At 45.9% G+C, this 26,746-nt stretch overlaps 1 protein-coding gene, 2 non-coding genes and 1 pseudogene across 4 annotated transcripts in view; 1 reads left to right on the top strand and 3 right to left on the bottom strand.

The window, feature by feature from the left end:
- Window positions 1-726: 726 nt before the first annotated feature.
- On the top strand, window positions 727-798 carry TRNAP-AGG. Its single transcript has one exon. It is a non-coding gene; the product is annotated as a tRNA-Pro (tRNA).
- A 653-nt stretch (window positions 799-1,451) lies between these two features.
- On the bottom strand, window positions 1,452-1,523 carry TRNAP-CGG. The gene has a single exon. It is a non-coding gene; the product is annotated as a tRNA-Pro (tRNA).
- Window positions 1,524-8,328: 6,805 nt separating this feature from the next.
- The window catches only part of RCSD1 (RCSD domain containing 1), a 72,822-nt gene continuing 54,404 nt past the window's right edge, over window positions 8,329-26,746 (bottom strand). For both annotated transcript variants that reach the window (XM_043876466.1, XM_043876465.1), the window contains 4 exons: window positions 23,567-23,638; window positions 18,096-18,299; window positions 15,402-16,034; window positions 8,329-10,235 (listed from right to left, as the gene is read on the bottom strand). In XM_043876466.1, coding sequence (XP_043732401.1) covers window positions 10,203-10,235; window positions 15,402-16,034; window positions 18,096-18,299; window positions 23,567-23,638 — 942 coding nt within the window. In that variant the 3' untranslated portion in view covers window positions 8,329-10,202. The remainder of the gene's footprint in view (window positions 10,236-15,401; window positions 16,035-18,095; window positions 18,300-23,566; window positions 23,639-26,746) is intronic.
- Window positions 22,183-23,560, bottom strand: LOC122676897 (annotated as a pseudogene).

Below are 26,746 nucleotides of genomic sequence, written 5' to 3'. Positions count from 1 at the left end.
AGCTGCCCCAGTGCTGGCAAATCCTCCACAAGGGAAAGGGAGGGGCTGCTTGGAAAGATGGCTCTCAACAAGTTCTGCCTAGTGCTTCTCTCAGGGAAAATCCTGCAGTCATTTAGTGTTGTCTATATACATTCTGTTGGGGGTGAACACCTTGGATCTGGTTAAAACAGCTAATGCTGTTGACAGTTGTGCCAAGAAGAGTTAGGACCAACAAACTAATGTGGGCTATAAAATGTAGTGTGTTTCCCTAACTTCCTGTTTTGCCTGAGAAGAAGAAAATAAATATTTTATTCAAATGCAAAAAAACAAAAAACAAAACACCCGCATAGATGGCAATACTCAAGGCTGGAAAGATGGTGCTTTGAACACTAGGATGAAAGGTGTACGCAAGAAACGGACGATTGTGCTACTATTGGAAAGTGCAACATCCAGAACTCAGTAGGGAAGAGAATCTGGAATCTACCTGCTACAGGGAAATTGCCACACACTCACTGCAATTTATCAGCCATAAATATAAATAAAATTATAAATATTCCACTGATAGTGACACCGTTGTTTTCTTCTGTGTCACTGATTTTCAAAGATCAAGAGAAAAAGAAAATCCGTTTACACTGAAGCGCAAAACAGCTGAGGAATATAAATACATAACAGTAAACAACCACTTAGAGACGCGGAAGTCAGCAATTCTTCCTGCCTTTACGGTGTCAGGAAGACTGCAAGAACGGCGGCTCGTTGGTCTAGGGGTATGATTCTCGCTTAGGGTGCGAGAGGTCCCGGGTTCAAATCCCGGACGAGCCCTCTTTTTTTCCCCCCTTTGAATTAAATCCATTTCTAAAGAAATTAACTTTAGATCTATAAATGTAATAAATACATGTTGGCGAAAAATACAAAATTGAGACCTTTTGAACTTATAGCACACTTTAAGTTCAAATACCATTAAAAGACATAACATGAAAACGTAGCAAGTTTGAGAGCAATGTGATGCTCTGAAAAGACTTATCCCCATTTCTGCCAGCTTCAGAGTCGAGCACGTTTGTTGGGCATCTCCGGTGCCTACAAGTGCGACCTAAATCTGCTCACGCCCGCGCTCGTCCGCCTGCACGGCGACCGTGGGAGGCGGACTGCGCGCCCGCTCTCCCGGCCCGCCGACCCTCCGCGCCCCCGCTCACGCTCGGAGTGTTCCGGGGCTGCCCCGGGGTCCGCACGAGGCATGTCTCTTTTCCGAGCACGTGTGTTTCAAAATGGTACAAGTATTTGCATATCTTGCCCTCAGACGAAAAAGACCACATATTGTATGAATTGATCTCATTTGATCTTTTACTTTTTGATCGTCTTGATCAAGGTTTGAGCATATTCAAGGTTTGAGCTAGAATAGTTTCATTTCAGCCTTTAAACGAGCCATGTGGGGGGCAAAAAGTTTTAAATTTTACGGCTTATGCAAGAAAAAGCCTGGGCTCGTCCGGGATTTGAACCCGGGACCTCTCGCACCCGAAGCGAGAATCATACCCCTAGACCAACGAGCCGCTCTCGGCAAAAACCATCCCAGAGCCTTCCTTCAGCCGTATCCGACCGCCGTCTGCACCACCTGACCGATCTCAGCTGCAGAATCGCCTCTCCTTTCCCAGGTCTGGGGTCAAAACGCTTTTCGCCACCCAAAGGGGCCCCAGGAAGGGACGTGCATTTTTCCCCGGCGGGGTCGGCCTTATCTCCCGGCGCCGCCTGCGGCCATCAGCACAAGATCCGGGAAGCCGCCTTCCACGAGCCAGGACAGCCCCTGGAAGGCGGGGACGGCAGGGCGGTGGAAGCCCGGGCTGGGAGGGCGCAGGCAGGCCCCGCGGACGCCTCGGACTCCGCAAGGCGCTGGCAGCCCAGGGTCTCCATACGCCAGTTTCGCTACTTGCGGGTAGGTCCCGCCGCTCGCAGCTCAGACCAGCCTCAGAGCGCTTGGCTGTGTGCAGCGCGCCTCCTTGGCATTCCGAGCCTCTGCTTGGCCGCCGGAAGACGCTCGGCTGCCGACGACGCCCATGGGTGGGTGGAGCGGGAAAAAACCTCGACGAGCTGGCGAGAAATGGGAAAGGATGCACCTTATCCCTGCAAGGGAGTGTTGCGGTAAAGAATTCTCAAAGGGGAGAGTATTGACAGATAACTTTTTTTCCAACGTTCATTTTGAGATCACGCACCTTGCGTGTACTGAACTCACTGCCTATTTGTAACAGTCTGTGTCTAACGTACTAACCTCATTTCGCAGTTAGGTATTTCAGGCGACATGGCGAGGAAGCGGTGTGGTAGGCACAGCAACTACGCAAGTCTTAGAAGGTGTGGTGGATGGGGAGGATCATGAAAGGGGCAGGAAGGGAGACAGGGTTTGGTGCCTTGTTAGCTTGGAGGAACAGAGAAGGCAGTGGCAGTGGGCAGAACCTTTGACCTAGCACCACCTCCCCTTCATCCCCTTCTGTAGTAGGGAAGAACAAATCTGATTCCATATTGTATCTGTTTTTGTTTGTTTTGTTTTTTACTTTAACCTGTGTGTTGTATTGATTCTCCTACAAGGTAATTACCACTTCAGCATTCCTGCCTGGAGAGCCCCGTGAACAGTATGAAAAGGCAAAAAGATATGACACTGAGAGGTGAACCTCCCAGTTCGGTAGGTGCCCAGTATGCTACTAGAGAAGAGCAGGGTAATAGCTCCAGAAGGAATGAAGAGGCTGAATCAAAGCGAAAACAACATCGGGCTGTGGATGTGTCTAGTGGTGGAAGTAAAGTCTGATGCTATAAAAGACAATATTGCATAGGAACCTGGAATGTTAGGTCCATGAATGGAGGTAAATTGAAAGTGGTCAAACAAGAGATGGCAAGAGTGAACATCAACATTTTAGGCATCAGGGAAATAAACTGGGCAGGAATGGACAAATTTAATTTAGATGGCCATTTTATCTACTGCTGTGGGCAAGAATCCCTTAGAAGAAATGGAGTAGCCATCATAGCCAACAAGACTCTGAAATACAGTACTTGGATGCAGTCTCAAACATGACAGAATGATCTTGGTTTCCAAGGCAAACCATTCGATATCACAGTAATCCATATCTATCCCCAACCACTAATGCCGAAGAATCTGAAGTTGAACGGTTCTAGGAAGACCTAAAGACCTTCTAGAACTAACACCAAAAAAAAGATGTCCTTTTCATCATAGGGGACTGGAATGCAAAAGTTGGAAGTCAAGCGATACCTGGAGTAACAGGCAAGTTTGGCCTTGGAGTACAAAATGAAGCAGGATAAAGACTAACAGTTTGGCCAAGAGAATGTGCTGGTCATAGCAAACACCCTCTTCCAACAATACAAGAGAAGACTCTACACATGGACATCACAGGATGGTCAATACTGAGATCAGATTGATTATATTCTTTCCAGATGAAGATGGAGAAGCTCTATACAGTCAGCAAAAATAAGACTGGGAGCTGACTGTGGTTCAGAACATGAACTCCTTATTGCAAAATTCAGACTTGAAGAACATAGGGAAAACCACTAAGCCATTCAGGTATGACCTAAATCAAATCCCTTATAATTATGCAGTGGAAGTGACAAATAGAGTCAAGGGATTAGATCTGGTAGAGTGCTTGAAGAACTATGGACAGAGGCTTGTAACATTGTACAGGATGCAGTGATCAAAACCATCCCCAAGAAAACAGAAATGCAAAAAGGCAAAATAGTTGCCTGAGGAGGCCTTACAAATAGCTGAGAAAAGAAGAGAAGCAAAAGGCAAAGGAGGAAAGGAAAGATATATCCATTTGAATGCAGAGTTCCAAAGAATAGCAAGGAGAGATAAGAAAGCCTTCCTCAGTGATCAATATGAAAAAATAGAGGAAAACAATAGAATGTGAAAGACTAGAAATCTCTTCAAGAAAATTAGAGATACCAAGGGAACATTTCATGCAAAGATCGGCACAATAAAGGACAGAAACAGTGTCTACCCAATGGAAGCAGATATTAGGAAGAGGTGGAAAGAATGCACAGAAGAACTATACAAAAAAGATCTTCATGACCCAGATAACCACAATGGTGTCATTACTCACCCAGAGCCAAACATCCTGGAGTCCGAAGTCAAGTGGACCTTAGGAAGCATGACTACGAACTGAGCTGGTGGAGGTGATGGAATTCCAGGTGAGCTATTTCAAATCCTGAAAGATGATGCTGTGAAAGTGCTGCACTCAATATGCCAGCAAATTTGGAAAACTCAGCAGTGGCCACAGGACTGGAAAAGGTCCGTTTTCATTCCAGTCCCAAAGAAGTGCAGTGCCAAAGTATGTTCAAATTACTGCACAATTGCAATCATTTCACATACTAGCAAGGTAATGCTCAAACTCCTTCAAGCTAGACTTCAACAGTATGTGAACTGAGAACTTCCAAATGTTCAAGCTGGATTTAGAAAAGGCAGAAGAACCAGAGATCCAATTGCCAACATCTGTTGGATCATAGAAAAAAGCAAGAGAATTCCAAAAAAGCATCTACTTCTGCTTCATTGACTACACTAAAGCCTTTGACTGTGTGGATCACAACAAGCTGTGGAAAATTCTTAAAGAGATGGGAATACCAGACCACCCTACCTGCCTCCTGTGAAACCTGTGTGCAGGTCAAGAAGCAACAGTTAGAACCGGACAGACTCTAGCAACAGTTAGAACAACAGACTGGTTCCAAATTGGGAAAGGAGTACGTCAAGGCTGTATATTGTCACCCTGCTTATTTAACTTATCTGCAGAGTACATCATGAGAAATGCTGGGCTGGATGAAGCACAAGCTGGAATCAAGACTGGAGGGAGAAATATCAATAACCTCAGATATGCAGATGGCACCACCCTTATGGCGGAAAGGGAAGAACTAAAAAGTCTCTGGATGAAAGTGAAAGAGGAGAGTGAAAAGCCTGGCTTAAAACTCAGCATTCAAAAAACAAAGATCATGTCACCCAGTCCCATCACTTCATGGCAAATAGATGGGGAAACAATCACACTTTATTTTCTTGGGCTCCAAAATCACTGCAGATGGTGACTGCAGCCATGAAATTAAAAGACGCTTGCTCCTTGGAAGAAAAGCAATGACAAACCTAGATAGGGTATTAAAAAACAGAGACATTACTTTGCCAATAAAGGTCCATCTAGGTTTTTCCAGTAGTCATGTATGGATGTGAGAGTTGGACCATAGAGAAAGCTGAGCACCGAAGAATTGATGCTTTTGAACTGTGGTGTTGAAGACTCTTGAGAGTCCCTTGGACTGCAAGGAGATCCAACCAGTCCATCCTAAAGGAAATCAGTCCTGAATATTCATTGGAAGGACTGATGCTGAAGCTGAAACTCCAATACTTTGGCCACCTGATTCGAAGAACTAACACATTGCAAAAGACCCTGATGCTGAGAAAGATTGAAGGCAGGAAGAGAAGGGGACAACAGAGGACGAAATGATTGGATGGCATCATCTACTCGATGGACATGAGTTTAAGCAAGCTCCAGGAGTTGGTGATGGGCAGGGAAGCCTGGCATGCTGCAGTCCATGGGGTTGCAAAGAGTGGGACACGACTGAGCGACTGAACTGACTGAGCCACTAAGGAAACCCAACTGACATTATGAAAGTGAAATTGTTAGTTGCTCAGTCCTGTCCCAGTCTGAGACGCCATGGACGTAGACTGCGAGGCTCCTCTGGCCATGGAATTCTCCAGCCAAGAACGCTTGAGTGGGTTGCCATGCCCTTCTCCAAGAGATCTTCCCAACCCAATGATTGAACCTGGGTCTCCTGCTTTGCAGGCAGGTTCTTTACCATCTGAGCCACCTGGGAAGCAACTGACATTATAGGTTTCTCTAAATACACGTAATTTTTTCAAAACTTCACATACAACTACACCATCAAGGGCCAGAGTCATTACTGACAAGAGTCCCCATGAGGAATCCTAGCCCATTTCAACCTCTTCTTTCTACATCTTGTTTCCCTCATAGCATCTCCTTGACTGTGCCAGGGTGTTACAGGTCCCATGGAGAGCCCAGAACTTTCCAAGAGGAGTCAAGAATTCTCTTTGTTCCTGTTTTTGAAGTGGGTGGCTCCCTTTATAATGGGAGGTATTTAACAAATTCATCATCTCCTCTTTCTCTGAGGAGGATCAAAGAACCACAGTTTCCTGCCCCATTTGACTGCAGTTGTGGCTTCTCCAGAATTCCCACAGCTCTCCTTGACTCTGAGGGCAGAGCTGGAGTAATGGTTTTCTCAGCCTCCACAGCCACTCTGACCATGACGTCACTGGGCCTGCCTTACTCTAAGCAGGACTGGGAAGTCAGGAAAGCATGGAAACTGCTCCTAGACGTTCATGTACTCTGCTGTTCTTTTTCAATCCCTTCTAGAAGGTTTTCTAGAACAAACTCAATTCAAGATGTGATGACAAAGGTCTAAAATATTCTCTTTCTCAGGATATGCATTTTGACTGGGAAGACTAGCGGCAGTGGAATCAGTTGCTAATTAAATCATTTCAGGCATCTGGTACCAGCGAGGGCATCGGGCAGTGATAAATGTTGAGGATAATCCTATTCCAGTCTGAAATCAGCTCAATCATTCCTTACTTAATAAGTATTTATTGAGCACCTATAATACATGAGGCACTGGCACAATGAACAACATAGACACTGACTTAACCCATTGGAGCTCCGGACTGGCTCTGGACACAGCAAACATCACATAAAAAATGAGACTGATTTTCTTTGGTGGCTTCTGAAAACCAATTCTGTTTTATTTGAGTAGCACTTAAATTTTGCTCAGACTCTGTTTTGTTTTTCGTTTTTGCCTACCCAGCATCATTTCTTTTAGTAACAGTACTCTGGTTTAACCTTGAGACACCCTGTTACTTCCATTCACAGTCCTGGAAGATGACAGAACTAACTCACCTAGCCCCTAACTGCAGGAGAGAGCATGTGACCAAGGACTGGCCCATGTGATCGCTGTATCTCCTTGTTCATAACGTGGATGTGTGATGCCCATGGAGCCTACAGAAAACCTTTGTAGGATTTTCCCTACAGTTATTAGGAGACAATAAACTCTTTCTATTGGGTTTGCAGGCTGGGAAGAGCCTACTTGAGACTATGGTCAACAGAAGAGAGCAGAGGCCAGTAATAGAGATTTCTGACATTGCTTAATTGATTGTATTCAGGTCTGTCCATGGATTGTCAATGTATATTATTCAGTGTATAGGCAAATAGAGAAAGGAAGGGGGCGGGGTGGGGAGGGGGAGAGAGAGAGACTCATAGACATAGCTGTTTTGTATCAGCCAGTTTGAGTTCCTTTCATTAGCAGCCAAAGGTCCTCATTCATTCAACTGCATTAAACTTTTATACCTCTAAGAGCACTTAATCAAAAGATGATGATGAACTATTTGTCCATGCACTCCTTTATTCCATTATCTAACATATATTAATGATTAGTCAATTGGTCACAAGCCAAAACTGGTCTGGCAAACTGGATCCTGTTCAGGGTGACCTCAGTGAAGATAGTGGAGTCCCGAGTCTCCTGGGTTTTTGTGGTCATAGCCGGTTGGTTACCTAAGGATACGTGCCGCTCAAACAGCATCACAGTGCCCTTTTCATATTCCTTCAAAACAGTCAGGTTTTTTTCATGCTCCCTCTCTGGAGAAAGGAGAAACACAGTTTAAAATTCAAGCTGGACTACAAAGGAATTGGAAGAATGATTCTGACTCTTTTCTTCAACCTTGTAGCTGTGAAGAAACAGTGTTTTCCTTCAACCTATTAACGGAGCCTGAATGAAAGAATGTCTTCCTGGCCTGGTGATGACTCTGTTCCACCTAAAACATGAATGGATTTCTTTAATCCCCAGTGTGAAGTCCTAGTCTCAGTTAAGGTGATGCATTGCTGAACCACAGTGTTTCGAGAAGAGAGAGCATTAAACACCCAGGCTGCAGCACCAACAAGAAACAGGGTCCTGCGTACGCTTCATGAATTCCCCACCAGGAGTCACCAATAACAATGCCTGGGAATAGGGTCTCTATGTTCTCGCAAAACAGATCAAATATGTGATTAACAGGGAACTGGTGAGGCTTTTGATACCATCACACATGCTCCTCAGTGTCACATTCTTGTCATTTTTATTGCTTCTTCATCTGCTACTCTAAGGTATGTAAGATAGAGTTTTATTTTTACATTCACATCCCATCTATTCCATGCCTCTCTCTCGTAAGGAAGAGTGGCAGATTTCCCCTTTGACCACACACACCCTCAGCCAAGGTCACATTCTCAGATCTCGTGCCTAGATATGTGCATGTATATATAAACAACCCAAAGACGTATATAAATAAATCCATGTATTGTTTAGGGGGTATACATCTCTGTCAAGAGATTAGATAGGTAGATAGACAGATGATAGATAGTATATAGATCTCAAAATAACTGACACACATATCTCCCAAACTCTGCTAAAATACAAAACTTATTATAGTATCAGTCTTCACTAGATTACAAGATTTAGAAGCTACATTCAATTTAAAAATAGCTTTTGAAAAAATGTATATATCAAATATTAATACTATTCTGGAGTTAGAAAAACTGTAATGAGGTGATAAAAACTGAGGTACCAGTGGTGAGATAAGGCCTTTTAGTCTGGGAAACTACTTTTTGAAGTCAGAGTAGATCGAGTATGGTCTAAGAGACCTCCAGAAAAACAACTGCTCCAACTACCAAGTCTGCATGTTGAGATACTGAAATAAATCTGAGTAAGGAGCAACACTAAAGATTAAAATTTTATTTGGATGAGCATCTTTCAGCAGGAGTGTGTGAAGGGGGAAGAGGGTATGTTAAGAAAAGGGTAGTCAGGCCCCCTGTTCCTAGCGAAGCTTCCTGCACTCTCTTAACAGAACGTTAAAGCAAGAGCTATTCAGGGAGAACAGACCAAAGACCCACTCCATCCCTCCTGAGTCAGGGAGGAGACCCTGGGTTTCCATTCAAGTCAGGGAAGGATGTCCTTATTATGTGGGTTGCACATCATGATGCCCAGTGCACTTCCCAGGAGATAGCTAATTCAGGCTCGTGGCTCCCCTACTGGAAGCACAAATTTCATCTTCCCAGGATAAACCAGAGGGCAGGAACTGCTCAGGTATCACTGCTCTTCTTTCAGGAAGAGGAAATGAAGTGCAGACCTGTGAAACCTCTTGACATTCTGCCTCCCCAAAGGAGGCGCTGCCTGCCTCTGCCTCCTTGTCCTGAGCTGAAAACTCCCAACTAGAGAATCACCAGATGGGAAAGCTCCTGGTAAATTACCAGATGGGATAGCTCCAAATGGGGAGCTGCCCTGGTGGCTCAGACAGTAAAGCTGTCTGCTTGCAATGCTGGAGACCCGGGTTCAATCCCTGGGTCAGGAAGATTCCCTGAAGAAGGAAATAGCAACCAACTCCAGTACTCTTGCCTGGAAAATTAAAATTCTATGGATGGAGGAACCTCATAGGCTACAGTCCATGGGATCACAGAGAGTCTGACACGACCGAGCGACTTTGCTTTCACTTTCAAAGCTCCTGTTGCTGAAACAGACACATATTTTTAAATGTTTCAATAATTATCTCTTCTAGTCCAGTGTTTTCAAAATTGGTTGACCAGTCAAATTTGACCAAGCTGAAAGGTTGTTTCAGGGTCTCCGTACAATTTCAGGTCTTCTGTAACTTACAGGATGTATATTTCCAGTGATCCTACTTTGATTCTAGCCACCTGAAATTAGTTTTTACTTCCATTTGAGACCTGTGAAAACTTAGGAATAATAAAAAGGCTATCACTTTATATAAACACAATCTGATTAGGTAAATGCCAGTCCAGTTCTGAGGTCAGCTGTAGGGATAGGTGGGTGTGGATCTGGGCCCCACAGGTTGACCAGTATCCCTGGGGAGTTGTCACCACAGCAAGTTGTTTTAAATAAGTTTTCTTAAAAAAAAAACAAACAAAAAAACAAAACCAAAAACAGTCCATCAAGTGACACAAACTGATGAGTCTTCTGCCCTCAGATGCCCTCCCCGTCTGCAGCGGTGTGGAGGTTGGGGATGGCACCCTGGGTCTTCAGGCGGACTTCAGCCCCTCAGCCCCTCGTGTCCTGCAATGGCTTCCTTTGCTGCTACGATGATCCTTGCTGCTACTTTCAAAGACACGGCTCCAGCAGCTGCATCACTAGGTACGATGTGCTCTTCACAGTTTAGTGTCCTGGACAGGGGTGTTATCCTGACAGCAAAAGAGGAAGGAATAAATTAGGAGGAGAGGAGGGAAATCTGGACACTCAGCTTGTCTTCCTGGGGGTGCTAAGTCAGGTAACAATAGTGATAATAATGCTATGTGACACAGTTTTTCACACTCATCAACATATTTACTCCTCACAAAAGCAGTATGAGCTTGGAACTTCTGTCTGCTCTCCTTATAGGTGGGTTAATTAAGGCACAGAGAAGTCAAGTGACTTCCCCTAGGTCATACAGCTAGCAAGTGGGGGAGTCAGGATTTCCCTGGGATCAGAGCTTGGGCTCTCAACAAGGACATTGCCTTTTCCTTGATGCTTGGCCTCCCATGTCCTCACTGCCCTAGCTTCTCCCCTCATCACTCACTCCCGTTAATTTCATCATCCTGAAACACTGCTTAAGAATCAAAGAGAAAGAGGAAAAGTACCTCATGAGCAGGAATGTATATGGCTAAACAGGAGTTTCAGGTTTGGTTGAAAGTGACTGAAGAGACAAAGCAAGCAGCAGTCTGGTTTTGGGAGTGTGGAATGAGGAACTGCTGGCCTGTGGGGGCGTGCCTGGGGCCATGTGAGAGCGGGGCTGGCCCTAAGCTGTCAGGAGCGGCCAGGAGGTGATGGGGAGGGCCAGCTGCAGGAGTCACTGATGCTGCCGGGAGGCCGAGAAGGGGCCAGGGCAGCCCGGCCAGACAGAGGTTAAAGGACGGAGGTGGTTTCTAGGGTGTGTTGCCAGCATCAGCTGTTTCAGAGAGGTGAGGATGACAAGAGCAGAGACATGTCAGGTCTTTGGTGGCTGGGAGGGCATGACTGAGCTTCAAAGTCATTGGTGAGAGTGAGGGTCAGAGAGCAAAGTTGAGAGATTTATCTTTAGGATTAGAGATAAATGTTTGTAGGCAGAAAGGGGCGAGCTAGTGAGGTGCTGGAAATACAGACGAGTCACCGAACAGGAAAATCTTGGTCTAACCCCCTCGCTGAAAAGGCACACGTATGCTCTACAAATATCTTATAGAAAAGTCCAGAAAACGATTGACACAGCAGACAAGGGGGGTGGTCTTATCAAGGATAAAGGGCCTCTCCTTGGATTCACAGGGAAAAGAGACTCTTTGAGGGTATGAGGCAGGTGACAAACAGGCTGGTCTTCCTTTTGGGTAAACAGGAGATGAGGTCATTTGCAAAGCAGGAGAGGAAGAGGCAGGCAGTGAGTTGGGGGAACGGGGATGAAAACAGGATGATACAGAAGCAGTAAAAGGGTGTCCCAGAGGAGGATGGATATGGTTCAGCCAGGTTGGTAAGAGTTTATAACAGATCCAGGCAGCATGGTTTTGTGAACTCCACCAATGACATTCACAAGTCTTGACAAAGAAGGTGGGTGTGAGAGTGACTGGACTTTGGGGATTAATATAGAAAATCAGAGCAGTTCCATGGTGAAACCAAGATTAAGGTGCAGAAGGACAACAAAAACATGCAGAAGGACAGCTCATAAGTGACTCTCTCCAAGAAGGGGCAGGAATTGTCCAAAGTCACAGAGCTCAAGTTGACACAAAGGATACCAGCTCTACTCATCAGAATAAACTGCTTCACAAAAGAACCTCTGTAAAAATCCAGATAATTTACTTAATCTGGGAGGGGGACTGCTTCTAACTCTCTTTTGGTCTTCTCAAGCCTGGTCAAGGTAGAACCAAAATACCTCAGAATTTCCCGGGGAAGACAAGTATGAGGCAGGCCCTTGGGTCACAGGCTTCCCCAGGGATACCATACCTGCCCCAGGTCTTTCCTGGATCAGGCAGAGGCAGCTTGAACTAAAGAAACACTTTCCAACACTGCCCCCACCCCCCAACCTCCACCTCTAACCCCCATCTTCTTTGATTGGTAGAAATATATTGATCAGATCAACTACATAAGAATATGCTCAATGTCAAAGACTGTCAAGAGGAAGGGATAAGTATATGCAGGAACTTAAAAAATATATCTTTGTCCAGAATAACTGCAACTGAGCCCATCAAGCCCAAATAGGACTGAAAATATGAACACTGAGTGATTTATGGTGATTATGCCTACTAAAGAGAAGGCACAAAGAGAAAGATGAGGATAGAGATTCAAAATTCATTCTCACAGATAACAAAAATTTACTGTATAGCACAAGGAACTATATCTGATATCTTGTAATAACCTATAATAGAAAAGAATGAATATGTATAATCAAATCACTTTGCTGTACCCCTGAAACTAGCACAATATTGTAAATCAGTTTAAAAAAATCCATCCTCCATACTCCCATGTTGCTAGAATCTTTAAAATGAGAATTTGTTCTGTGCACTATGTAATAAAAATTAGAGTTTACCCAGTAATTTTAGATACAGGTCAGTTGGAGAATGATTCTAACATTTATTAATTTAGTTTATTAATTAATTGCCATTAATAAAATAGGCAAAATAGGAGAAAGTCTTTGCTATGTCTGCCAGCTTCTATTTTAAAATTATACTAGGAATCTATAGGCCATACCTTTTGTTTTCCTTACCAAATTTTGCCAATTCTTTAAGAAGAGTGGATACACTGAAAAGTCCCAGTGAATAGCATATTATTACTGGTCTGATGCAAGGGAAAAAGGGGAAGTTTGGATGTACAGTTTCTGGAAAAGACATTATTTTCAACTGAGTCTTTTTTTGTTCACTTGGCACCTCACACACATACTCATATTTATCCCTGTATATTAAAGAATTTAACATACTAAATCCTCAAGAATTTTTTCAAGAATTTATCATTCTTCAATTAAAATCTCCTTGGGAGTGGATGTGTGTTTGTGGCCAACACACACACACACTATAACTAGTACAGTGTTCTGCACACAGTGAGGATGTGACACATGCAATGAAATGAGAAATGAGATGCTGATAAGCTCTTGTAAAGAGGCAGCACCTCGCATTTAAGTAATAAGAAAATGAAAATAGTGTCTTGAAAATCAAAAAATCCAAAAATTTTAAAGTATTACTATTGAAGAAAGAACATTCAAAAGTTACATTAGGATCTGGAGTATAAAAACACAACCACAAAAAAGGAGGGCTGGAAGGTATGCACGCCAGGCCTATGCAATCTGGGCACAGTCCTAAACGACAGCTCTCAGATGGCACTTGAGAGCTACAGGCTGAGTCTGTTCAACCAATTTTGTGCTTATAAATTATTTCACCTAGTTGCTTCAAGAATCTAGATATTAACCACTGGAAAAACCAAACCAAACCAAACACACTGGCAGACTTGGGGTACAGAGAAGGTGAGCGTCAGGGGGAGCTCGGCAGGGCCCCCACGCAGAGAAGGGCCTCACAGAGGGTTTGGAATCTGTGTTTTGAGCGCCCTGGAAGCCATGGAACAAGGGCGAGCAGAAGTGAGTGAGTCGTCTTCCTCCAAATATATGTCCAATCCTAACCCCCAGTCCACGTGCATGTGACCTTATTAGGAAAGGGGATCTTTGTAGAAGTACTTAAGGATCTCAAGAGAGATCATTCTAGACTTAGGGTGGGCCCACATCCAATGACTGGGGCCCTTATAAGAGAGAGGAGAGGGAGTTTTGAGGTGCACAGAGACAGACCATGTGAAGACAGGGTCAGAGGTTGGGGTGATAAGTCTACAAACCTGGGAATGCCAAGAATTGCTAGCAACCATCAGAAGCTGGAAGAGGCAAGAGAGGATTCTCAGGGTTGCCAGCAGTCACAGAAGTTAGAGAAAAAAGTTAGAGAAAGGCATGGAGCAGACTCATCCTCCAAGCATCCATAAGGAAGCAACCCTAAAATACCCTGCTTTTGGAGTTCTGGCCTCCAGAACTGTGAGACAATACATTTGTATTGTTTTTAAGCTGCCAATTTGTGGTAATTTGTTATGGCAGCCCTAAGGACATGAGTAATTTTAGAAATTACTAACATTTAGAGTAAACACACAAGCACACCTCTTTGGTTGCTGTACAGAGAATGGACTATGTAGGCAGAAAAAATGGAAGCAGGAAGCCAGATAAGAGGCTAATGCAGTCAGAGGCTGATGGTGGCTTGAGTGAATGAATGAACTAATACAAAGGGAAGGGGAAACACTGGAGGGTGACTTTGTTGATGAGATTGTCAGGGGTGGTGGTAGGGGATGGGACACAGAACTTTTCTTGAAGCCTGGTCTTGCTCCTGAGGCATAGGTAGGTGAGGTCAAGGTAGGCTTCCTGGGAGTGGTAGAAGGAGCCAGGTGAATAAATGCAGGTCCAGCAGGAAGGAAGGGACTGAGGCACTCCCCCCACCCATGTGTAGTAGGTATCTAACCCCTGTGCATGAATAGGTGAAACATAAAGTGTAGTGAAGCCGCTCAGTCGTGTCTAACTCTTTGCGACCCCATGGGCTGTAGCCTACCAGGCTCCTCCATCCATGGGATTTTCCAGGCAAGAGTACTGGAGTGGGTTGCCATTTCCTTCTCCAGGGGATCTTCCTGACCCAGGGATCGAACCCAGGTCTCCTGCATTGTAGGCAGATGCTTTTACTGTCTGAGCCACCAGGGAAGTCACATAGATGGAACATAAAGCCTCCTCTATTCATTTTGTGTGCTTTCTTTTTTAAAAATTATTTTATTTTCAATTGGAGTATAGTTTTATATTAAAAATTTTTTATTCTATTTTTTTTTTTATTGTAGTCACAAAACCTCCTTTAAAGGCCCAAATCAAAAGCTGCCTTCACCCTGAAGCTGCACCGGCACTCCACATACAAACTGTTTCCCCGACTTGTGCTCCAGACCTCCCTAGGACAAGCCTGCCTTCTTTACTGCACTCTAAGGAATGGCTGGTCTCAGGCGCTAGCCTGTGAGTTTTCTATGGAAGGAGTACCTCCTTTGCTCTCGGAATCCACCACAGCAATGAGCCCAGGCCCAGACACTACACCAAGAGGCCTCGATGTGTGGGTCTCAGTCACACCTAGAAAGATGCCAGGGCTGCGGGGCAGTGAGAGGCAGAGCAATGGACACACTTCCCTTTCTGGTTGCTCCCCATCACGACAGCCGGTCTCAATCCAGCACCCGTCTTACTGCACAGCTGGCTGACTGGTGACAGATACAAGGGACAGGGCATGGGAAAAGGGGTGCGCTGGCCCTGCCCTGTCCTGGGGGTTGGGAGTGGGGTGGGAGGGACAAGGCAGGGCGCCCACCTCTGTCCTGGGGACCTCGCCGCTGGTGTCCGGCTGGGTGTGGCCAGAGTCGGGGCAGCCTGGCTTGAGGCTGGCCCCCTCATCTTGCTTTTCCTCGCTGGTCCCCTGCTCTGGGCTGTGGCCGCCCGCCCCTCCTCCAGGAGGGGGTTGAGGGGTCTCCTCCTCTACGGCTCCCTCCTCCAGCCCCTTTGTGTCTTGGCTGCTTTGTCCAGGTGCCTCCTCGTCACTGGCCACCCTCTCCTTCACCTCTGCAGGCTCTTCTGTCTGCTCTCCAGCCGGTCTCTCCTCTGTGGGGCTTCCACACCCATCCTCCACCTCTGAGCTGGAGGCTTGGGCTGGATGCTGGCCAGCCCCCTCCTCGGAGCCCCCCACAATCTTCTCCGGCTCCTGGGCTTCCCCCACGGCTCTGCTCTTCTCCTCCAGCTTCCCTGCCCCGCTGGACGTCCTCCGCAGAGCAGGGGATCCTGGGGCTTTGCTCTTGGCCGGGAACACTTCGTCCCCGTTCTCTTCCTTGGCACCATTCTCCTGGGAAGGCTCCAGGGCCCTGAACTCCCCCAGTTCCCCACAGTCTGACTGGGACCTCCGGAATCTCCGGGAAGGAGGGCGCCTTTTTATGGAGCCCCTTGTCCGCACCTGGAAGAAAGTGTTAAGCAATATACATCTGTGAAAAAGGCCAAGGCGAGGACGCATGTTCTTTCAAATGCCAGTTTCACAAGCCCCACCTGAGGATCATTTGATTTCCCATGAGGATGTAGCACTGTTTGCTATTTATTATAGGTCGAGCCCTATGGGTATATGGTATTATATGGTAACCTGCAGAATTTTTTTTGTGTGGGTAAAGATAAAAATGCTTTCTATCCAATAAGAAAAGATAGCCTAGGATTTTATTGTTCTATAAAACATCAATCAGTTTGGTGTCTAACTTAGCAATTTTATTCTAACATTTGTTCTATTTAATTGCCTATAAATAACCAGTTCTTTGAGATTTATCAACTTATAGATTTCCTCATAAATTAACAAGTTGAACAAAATCACTATTTCATATTAGAGTCATGTTTTAACATTTTGAGGACGCTACTTTGACAAAGGTGAGTAGAAAGTGTGTGAGACTCAGAACTAGGCCTGACCTTGGTCCACTGGACTTTGTCAGAAGTTCAGTGGGCTGTTTATATCAGATGTTCTACTTTATTCACATGATGTGTCCTTTAAACATTAATATGCAAAGTAGGGACTTCTCTGGTAATCCAGCAGTTAAGAATCCCCCCTGCCAATGCAGAGGCACAGGTTTGATCCCTGGTTGGGAAACTGAGATACCACACGCCACGTTACATTTTTGTGTTTGTCAATCCTAGTTTTGTCTCAGTGGTTTAGAGTGAATGCTTGGTTTTAAAAGAGCTTCCCAGAAACTTTGCTGAGCCCACAGTGAGGCTAGCCTGCATACCATCGAGGCCTCAGTCCTCATGGCCTGCAGGGTTCAGAAATAATCCCACCTGCTCCCTTACTGCTGTCACAAGACTAAAGTCCCCAGCATTAGGGTTCTCCCCAGCGTTCCTCTCTGCTCCCAGGGGTCTCTCCATTGTTCTGGGCTGAAGGATCCCCATTCTGTCCCCAGCCAGCAGGCTCAAGCCCACCGCATCACCTTTTTGTTTCCTTGGGCTCTACCTGTTTCTGCATATTTGATCTCTTTTTCTTAGATGGATTCTCTGGAAGGGTCCAGAAGATCCTGCTCGCTCCATCCATAATTCTAAAGTCACGTCCATTTATTAATACCATTTCCTGGCATTGGAGCCCTTTAACTCTTAGCCTCTCCCTGGCTCTGGCCAAATTTGCCAGGTGTATTGTTGGAGTGTATTGGATTGTATGCATCTCTGATTCCCTGATTCTTACCTCCTTCCAGTAGGGCAGGGATTTGATGAAATTACACACAAACCACAGGTAGCATCCACAGAAACAAGCCTTGTTACACATCTTTTTGCAAAGGAAACAGTTTGGATGTTTTTTAACTGGGGTGGGCGTGCAGGCTAAGTCGCTTCAGTCATGTCTGACTCTTGTGACCCTATAGACTGTAGCCCTCCAGGCTCCTCTGCCTGTGGGTTCTCCAGGCAAGAATACTAGAGTGGTTGCCATGTTCTCTTCCAGGGGATCTTCCTGACCCAGGGATCGATTCTGCATCTCCTGCATGGCAGGCAGGTTCTTTACCACTAGCGCCACCTGGGAAGCCCCTTAACCCTAGATGCAAGATGCAACAAACATGACTTGAGCCTATTCTTGGTCACTCAGGAGTGTTTGGATCAAGTCAGGACAGGACAACCTAGTGACCCTGTCCTCCTTTTTGCCGAGTCACTGCTTTTGACATAAGTCTCAGCTGGGGTCAGTTGTGAATTCCCCCCTCTCTCTCCACAAAGGATGGAGAACTCGCTCCCTCCCCATGCCTGCCTTTCAGGTGAGGGGAGCAAGTTACAGGGAGGGGGGATGAGAGAGACAGGCTCGGTAGAGGGTGAGCTTAGTTCAGGGATCACTTGCCAGAAAGAGGAGACGTATCCTTTGTTAAAACGCAGCTCTGACCACAGCTAAGGTGTGTCCTCCTTCCTTCAGGACAACAACAGGGTAGAGATAATTCAGGATTGCCCAGTGCCCACATGTCCACAGACATTATAAACAAAGACATCACAATACTTGGGACCCAGACATTACCTTATTGTAACAGGGCAGATGACTGCCTTCAGGAGGTTGGTCAAAGCTGACGGGCACCTCCTCTGGTTCGCTGGGCCGAGACCGCACTCCAGGGCTGCTGGGGGTAGAAGGCGGGCTGTGAAATGGTGACACCATGGCCTTGAATCCAGGACTCTTGGGAGAGGCCCCAGGAAGCAGGGCTGCTGGATCAAAGGCTAAATTGGCCTGTTGGGAAAGATGAGGAATTTCAGGTAACGGAAGAGAGAAGATGAAATTTCCTACTCTAGCATGTTGATTTCCTGGCCTTAGAACTGATTGAGACTAGGTACCATGAGGCCTTTCTTATTTCCTAACCAATTATCCATTGTCACAGCACGTCCTGCTCCTGGAAGACCTGCTTACTTTGTCTACCTTCTGCTACCAGGCTTACTCCAGCCTGCATTCCAGAATGCCCAGGAAGTACTGATTTGATCTAACAAAAATGCATTGGACAGTCCCAATTTATAGACAAAGAGGCCAAAATAGCAACTTCCAGGACTTGCAGGCACCAGGATCTCACACTAAGTCAGCACCTTCACCGTCCTTGTCGTCAGAGTTCAGTAGCAGTTACCACTTACACAATGCCTACTCTTTGCTGGGCGTGTGCAGTTTCCCCCTCTACCCTACACATTCAGTTTTGTTCCCAAGGCGCAAATTAGCAAAGTGTTTAAGGAATCTGCCCTGGGATTCAAGCCAGGTCTCTTTGACCCTCAGCCTCCGAGTAAGTACAGGGTCTTCCTCAGTGGACGGCCAGAATGATGGACAGAGCAGGCCCCAAGCCCCTCCAGGGGGAGCTGGCCGTGCAGATGTACATGTGTGTCCCAACCTGGGCATCACAGTGCGGTTGGCACCAGACTAAAATGAACCCTGAGGGCAAGCAAAGGGAAGGGGTTACCCAAAGGTAACCAGGGCCGGAGGGAGTCATAAGGTTGCTGGGGGAGGAGGCAGGTGGTCCTAGAACTATCCGACTGCCTCAGAGAAGGTGCAGGAGGGATTGAATGTGAGTGCCCTGGGTCCCCTAGGATCGTCTAGGGGAACCGGTTCCTCCAGCTCTACCCTCTACATTTCCAAATCATTGCCCAGTTGCATCGGCCAGAGCAGAAAAGCCAGCAGCAAGGTCTGCCGGGAAGGGACCAGGCTTGAGGGGCAGACGATGCTCTCCACACAGACACATCTGACTCCAGATATCTACTCTTCCACTTGATAGCTGTGTGACCCACAGGGAATCCAGTAGCCTTTCGGTATCTTGATTCTTTATTTGCTCAATCTACTGAGCCTGACCTTCAGAGTCGTTTATGATCTGATCCTATTACTCTCTCCTGTCATTATCTGACCCACACCCTCTCCCTCCAGACTTTCCTTGGTGCTACCCTCCTGTCAGGCAAGGCTCTGTCATCCTGAAGAACTCCTACATGGGACTTTAGGACTTGCAAAGTATAGAGCATTATACATGTTTAAGATGACATTAGTACTTCTGTTGTGATTTTAAGGAAGAATTTCTAATATAGACAAGATTGTGTCATGGTAAAATTAAAAATATAGAAGTTACATAGCAACACTGTGAGCCCACGCCACGTCTAAACGCAGCATATGGCGGGTACCAAGGGACAGGTTTGAACCACACAGGCCGAGGGAGTGTACTGGGATGGCTCGGAAGGCTTCCTGGCAGTGGGGAGGTTAACTGGGCATTAAAAGAGGTCTTCTTCCCCTTTCAATGTCAAGCTGGGAAATCCTCTCTGTAAGACTGCTCACGGGCTTCCCCGGTGGCTCAGTGGTAAAGAATCCACCTGCCAATGCAGGAGACACAGATACAACCCCTGCTCCACAAAGATCCCATATGCCTGGGGGTTACAAAGTCCGTGCACCATAGCTATTGAGCCTGGGCTCTAGAGCTGGGCAACTGCAATTCCTGAGCTCAAGAGACACAACTACGGAAGCCCTCAAGCCCTACAGCCTGAGTTCCACAGCCAGAGAAGCCACCTTGAAGACCCAGCACAACCAAAAGTAAATAAATAAAATTATATATTAGAGAATACTGTTCACAAATAAAGTGGGTCTTCTAGCCAGTGGAAAACTTCTTTTAAAAAAATGTTTTATTTCTATTTATTTGGTTTCACTGGTTCTCAGTTGCAGCATGCAGAATCTTTAGTTGCAGCTTGCCAGATCTAGTTCTCTGACCAGGGATCCCGTGCATTGGGAGTGCAGACGCTTAGCTACTGGATCACCAGGCCAGTCCCTTGAACTTTGAATTATGAACTTCTTCAATGAAGACACATCATAGTTTCTATCTCTTCCAGTAGAATATTTAGAAGAAAAATTGAGCTGATGATGCATTTCTTAGTTCTTTCCCTACATAGTTCCAACAAAGTAAGGTTCCTAAGGGATTTGGTCAAATTATATACTATTACTGACATTCTTCATAAGATTAAACAATTGGAGATCAAAACCTCATTCTCAGGTTTCCATGTTTCTCTAAGACACTTGTTAATGACTGGAAAAGGGGAATAAGACCAAAATTTCAAGGTACATGGTCTTCGTGATAATCTCTAGCACTTGACTGAGGGCTGTGGTGGGCTGCAGGGAGGTGGAAGTAGGTGTCCTGCATTACACCCCTGACATCAAGGAGGGGTGTCTGAGTTTAGGGGTCCCTTGTGAGAGATCCCTTTGAGGTACATGGGAGTCCTGTAGCCTTCTACAGTGATGGACAGCCCACCCCTTCCCTGCAGCTGAGATGGAATCAGGGCTTTTCATGATGAGTTAAACTTCAGAAAGACTCCTTCTGACCCTTCACCAGGTAGGTTCATGACCCCAAACCAGAGGTGCTTTCCTTAACACCAAATTGGGCTGGGGGTGAAATCTCTGGGCTCTCCCGTAGCTGAGAACCACAGAGGCTGTGACCACTTGTCCTGACACATCCCTAAGAATGACTCCACAACAAGGTTGATGAATCAATTTCACTAGTTGGACCCAGACAGGGGAATCCAGTGCAGGAGAGCCTTGCTGAGACTGCAGTGAAAGCTTAAGCATCTTCTCTAGGCCTGACCCAGGCATATCACGCTTGCTCCTCCTCTGCATTTCAGTTCACACTTTCCCACACCAGGAGAACCTCCCCCCCTCCTTTCCAGCCACCCTTGGGGACCAACTCAGGGAGGAGGTGTTTCATAAAGCATTCGTCAATTACTCTTGACCACTTGACTTTCTTTTTGCTCTATAATTCTAGAGCAGTGGATCGCACCTAAGGTAGGGGGCAGGGGGATGATTTTGTTCCCATGAGACATTTGGCAATACCTAGGGACACTTTTTCTTTGTCAGTTTATTGAGTGCTGCTGGCATCTACTGAATAAGGACGGCTGCTAAACATCTTGCAGTGTACAAGGCAGCCCCCTGAAACAAAATTATCCAGCCCAAATCATGCTGAGGTTAAAAAGTCCTGGTCTAGGGACTTCTTTGGTTGTCTGCCTTCCAAAGCAGGGAATGTGGGTTCGATCCCTCGTCAGGGAACTAAGATCCCACATGCCTCGGGGCAATTATGTCTATGAGCTGCAACTAGAGCAAGCCCATACTGCAACAAAGACCCAGTGCAGCCAAATAATAAAAATAATAAATTTAAAAAAGAAAAACCATACCAACTGTAAAAAAAAAAAAAGTCCTGGTCTAAAGCAGTAGGAGTTGGATCAGTCAGTCAGTCAGTTCAGTTGCTCAGTCGTGTCCCACTCTTTGAGACCCCATGAATCGCAGCACGCCAGGCCTCCCTGTCCATCACCATCTCCCGGAGTTTACTCAAACTCATGTCCATCGAGTCGGTGATGCCATCCAGCCATCTCATCCTCTGTCGTCCCCTTCTCCTCCTGCCCCCAGTCCCTCCCAGCATCAGGGTCTTTTCCAGTCAACTCTTCACATGAGGTGGCCAAAGTATTGGAGTTTCAGCTTCGGCATCAGTCCTACCAATGAACACTCGGGACTGATCTCCTTTAGGATGGACTGGTTGGATCTCCTTGCAGTCCAAGGGACTCTCAAGAGTCTTCTCCAACACCACAGTTCAAAAGCATCAATTTTTCAGCGCTCAGCTTTCTTCACAGTCCAACTCTCACATCCATACATGGCCACTGGAAAAACCATAGCCTTGACTAGACAGACCTTTGTTGGCCACAATTTAGATCTCTGGTATTTACTCTCCCATATGTCTTTTATTGTATCATATGTGAAAATTCTGGGCTTCCCTGTTGGCTCAGATGGTAAAGAATCTGCCCGCAATGCAGGAGACCCAGGTTTGATCCTCGGGTGGGAAAGATTCCCTGTAGAAGGAAATAGCAACCCACTTCAGTATTCTTGCTTGGGAAATCCCATGGACAGAGGAGCCTGGTGGGCTAAAGTCCATGCGGTTGTAAAGAATCAGACACGACTGAGTGACCAACACTAACCCGTGAAAATCTTGTCTCCACAACAAGATTGTGAGATCAAGTGCAGTTATATGCTTCATTTACACTCCTAGGAAAGCCAGTGGGCACAGTGGTGAGGGCATACAAGGTAATTGGTGATGAGGAAGGACAGAATGCTTTCCAAACAATGAACTTGGCCATAGTGGTATAATGTCTAGCAACTGAATTTCAGCCCTGTATAAGGTTAAAGTGGTTTGTGACTGCATTCACGCCTTAGAAAGGACTTGACTATTCCTGGAGTGTTTCTTGCACTATAATGTCCTTTTCTCATAAGATATCCCATTCTCTTCAACCTCTGCTAGGTGTTAACGACATGAGTTCACATTTGATAGGGTCCTTATTTTAGTGTTTTGCCTTTAAGTAGAGCTTCCCATCCTTCAGGGCACTTTATTTTATTTTATTTAATAAAGTTTTATTTTTCAAAATGTACAGCTGGTGGGACCTGTTCATGAATCCTCACCAGCAGCTGGGGCATCTCCACCCTTGGTGTCTCTGGTGTAAATCACTTGAACTCTGTGCTTTGAAACCAGTTTAATAAGCCCTTTACTAAGGAATTCCTGAAGGGCTGCTCTGGCTAGGGACCACGAATCTTCAGTCTCTCAGAGACAACAGCTGGAATTATAAGCTCATAGTTGGGGACTTCTTTACAGAGTTTGTCATATGTTGCTTTGTCAAACAAGACTAGGTTGTTGAGCTTGTCCTGAACTTTGCCTTTGGACCACTTCTTTTTGGCCTTGCACCCAGATTTGTTCACTGGATCTTTGTCTTTCTTGGCCGACTTTCCTGCATTTTTCTTCTTCTTGTCGTCCTTGGGTGGCATAGCGAAGGCGGGAGAGCAACTGCAACCACTGCTGCCTCGCTAAGATGTCGGACAAAAAGGCTTCAGGGCACTTTAATCTCTAGTTGGTCAACTATCCAGGTGACATATGGAACTACCCCCAGGAATCCCAAAGACATGCAAATATTGGACAAGAGGTAGTGACATTCTGAACTTCTGAACCATTCTGAACTTACCTGAAGTTTCTCAATCAGAGGTGAGCTCTTCACTTTGACTTTAGGAGGGTGGTTTGCAGTGGGCAGTGACTTCTATAAAAGCAAATGGACCAAAACAACCAAATGAGTAAGGTGAAGGGAAGTGGGCTTCTGGTTGGAGCCCAGAAGCCACAATTGGAATGAGAACAAAAAGGTGGTTTCATCACTTCCCCACTTAGCTGCAGGGACTCACTCACCTCCTCAGGTACTAGGCCCAGCAAGCTGCCCCTCCCCTCTCCCTCTTCCTGCCACTCACAAGACCACCTGAACCTGTGCATTGGAGCAAGCAGAACATCCTGTCCAGGAAGGATGCCTTCATGGTCATCATGAAGGAACAGACTATGTCTGAGGGGGATAAGATCTTCAGCCCATGACCTTAGTAATGTGGGAAAACAATTGGAGGGGATTTCAAACAGAAAGGGCAAGTGACCATCCATTCTGTTTGTCACAAATATAACAAGAAACCATAGAGTTGGAGTGAAACCTGACAGAGGTATTATTGAAATTCTTTCCTTGAACTAATAATATTTTGGGAAACCTCATCAATAGTGTTGTTTATAAACTATCATTTTCCAAAACATTGAATTCTAATTTTGATTAAGCAGACATATATTGAGTACCCCCTACATTCCACACATTGTGTTGGTTATATAAAAAAATGAACATGATTTTGTGAAAGTGTTAGTTGCTCAGTCATGTCCAACTCTTTGTGACCCTATGTACTGTATGTAGCCCACCAGGCTTCTCTGTCCAAGGGATTCTCCAGGCAAGAATACTGGAGTGGGTTGCCATTCCCTTCTCCAGGGGGTCTTCCCATTCCAGGGATTGAACCTGGGTCTCTTGCACTGCAGGAAGATTCTTTACTGTTGGAGTGTGCCTGCCCTCTAAAAGTGGATGATGTCTGAGATATACATGTACATACATACATACATATATATGAATAAATGTACATATATATGCCATTAGTTAGAGATATTTTTGTGATGAATATATGTCAGGAATCTTGTCAGTTTTTGGATTTTACATTATCTAAAAAGATTGGCTCCTTGTTTTGTGTGAAATCCTTACAGCCTGATTCTAGCTCCATAGGTATATTGATCTTCAACGTGTAGGAATGATGACAGTGATCATGATGATGATGGTGATGAATAAAAAGAAACTGGTGACTTCCATGTTGTTGGACAGAGACCAGAGCAGGAAAAAAACCTACATTTGGGGACACTGCCTCTTGCGCCCATATTCTAAACTACTTGAATTATAAGAGGAATAATACCAATTTCTTATAAACCTGAGATATTTATTGAGGGAGATGAGTTTAGTGATGGAAAGAGAGAGACTCACTCAACAGAACTCTCTGTGACCTTTTTAAGGCCCAGGAATGGGGGGATGGTGCTGGAGTGGATCAGTCACTTGCTAGGACTCAGGAGGCCCCCTCCCAGTCCTTTCTGATGCTGGCCTTTTTCTGGGAGGGGAGTCCTGCACTATGCAGGACCTTAGTTCCCTAACCAGGTATTGAACCCATGACCCCTGCACTGGGAGCTTGGAGTCTTAACCACTGGACTGCCCAGAAAGTCCCCAACTGGCTGTGACAGGAGCTAGATGGATGCCCTGGCCTTGGCCTTCTCAACCAAGACCCAAGCAGGCAAGTGGTTTGGAATAAGCAATTCTAAGGCCTCCTCCAGCTTTCAGGTGCCTCTGGCTCCATGAGTTTGCATCGTCAGATGTATTTCCAGAGTGGTCCGTCTTTCAAGGAGCCTTGTGGCCACTGTGAGAACAGATTTGGTCGACCTTAATTTCTGGGCTTGAAAGTGAAAATTCACATGAGCCAGTGTTTTTGAAGATGCCGTTCTAGAAACTGCAACAACTGTGCTGACCAAACTCACGTTATGTAATAATTTTAAACTCCTCTCTTCCATAACTGATCACTGTCTTCTGAAGAGAGTGCAAATTCAATAAACACAGTCCCTTCCTCGTAGGACAGTGCTGGGAACCCAGCTCATGCCCTACAAAACCCTTATTGATTTGAATTGACCTCAAACAGGAAGAATCCAGAGGAGCCACCAGTGCAGTTCCTAGGAGTGGCCGCAAGGGGCAGCATCTCCTTTACTGTGTAACTAGCAGCTCCAGACAAGTGGCGGCCTCTCACAAGTTTAGAGGGATCAAGTCAACCTGACGTCTCTCTATGTGTATGCATGTCCATATATGACATTCCAATAGTGACTAGAATAATGACCGGGTTTTTCAGTCCTTCTCTGGGCAGGTGAGGCAGTGGCTACATTGAAACGCAGTATTGGGTGGGTCCTTCAGAGAGGGGTAACTACAATACACTCTCGGGGCAGGGGCTGGCCTCACCATCTCAGGCTCATGGAGGCATAGGGAGGGGGCAGGAATGAAGAAGAGCTAGTAAGACCCCTTCAGCACTGTGCACTGGAAACTGGGAGGTGACGACTGGGGCCTTCCCTGCAGGCCCCCAAGGCTCCCAGCATTAGGGCTTCTGTAGGCTGTACCATGAGAGTATGGAAGGATTATGGACAACAGCCTCCATCTAACCCAGCCAGACAAAGCTGGCTGCTTGTTTTATTTTTGTGTGAATTTCAAGGTGACAAAGAATCTTTGATATCTGGAAGCAATGTCCTACGCATATGCAAGCAGCCTGTCACCCCAGGACTTTCCTTCTAAGATCCAACCTCCCATTCATTCAGCCCTTGGCTGTCACAGACCATTTAACTCTGGTGGTGCCCCATGGAATGCAACATGCAAACTTATTTCTCCCAGAGCCACTGAACTAACCTGGCTCACTCCACTTTTATCCAGGGAATAAACATCCCCATCCAGCCCCCATGACTGGTTAGTGCTCTTGTCCCATTTTACAAAATAGGAAGCAGGCTCAGTGCAGTGCAGGGACTTCTCCAAGGCCAAGTCCAGTCAGGGGGCAGCCTCACAGGGGGCTCCTAGTGGCCACAGCCTTAGCGTGTTGCCTAACACAGGTTCCAAGCCCAGAGGGTGGTCACAGGGGAAGATGACCCTCAGCAAAGAGAAGTTGTTGATATGTATTTGGTCAGAATGTTGGCTGATGAACCCACAAAGTCACAGAATCATAATGTGAGCATGTGAGGAGACCCCCCCAAAAACTTAGTGTTTTTCCACTGTGTTTCTTGGGGA

The sequence above is a fragment of the Cervus elaphus genome, chromosome 20 (assembly GCF_910594005.1).
Source record: "Cervus elaphus chromosome 20, mCerEla1.1, whole genome shotgun sequence".
In the NCBI taxonomy this organism is placed as follows: domain Eukaryota; kingdom Metazoa; phylum Chordata; class Mammalia; order Artiodactyla; family Cervidae; genus Cervus; species Cervus elaphus.
The sequence above is the reverse complement of the archived record's forward strand: the minus strand, read 5'-3'. Positions and strand labels throughout refer to the sequence as shown.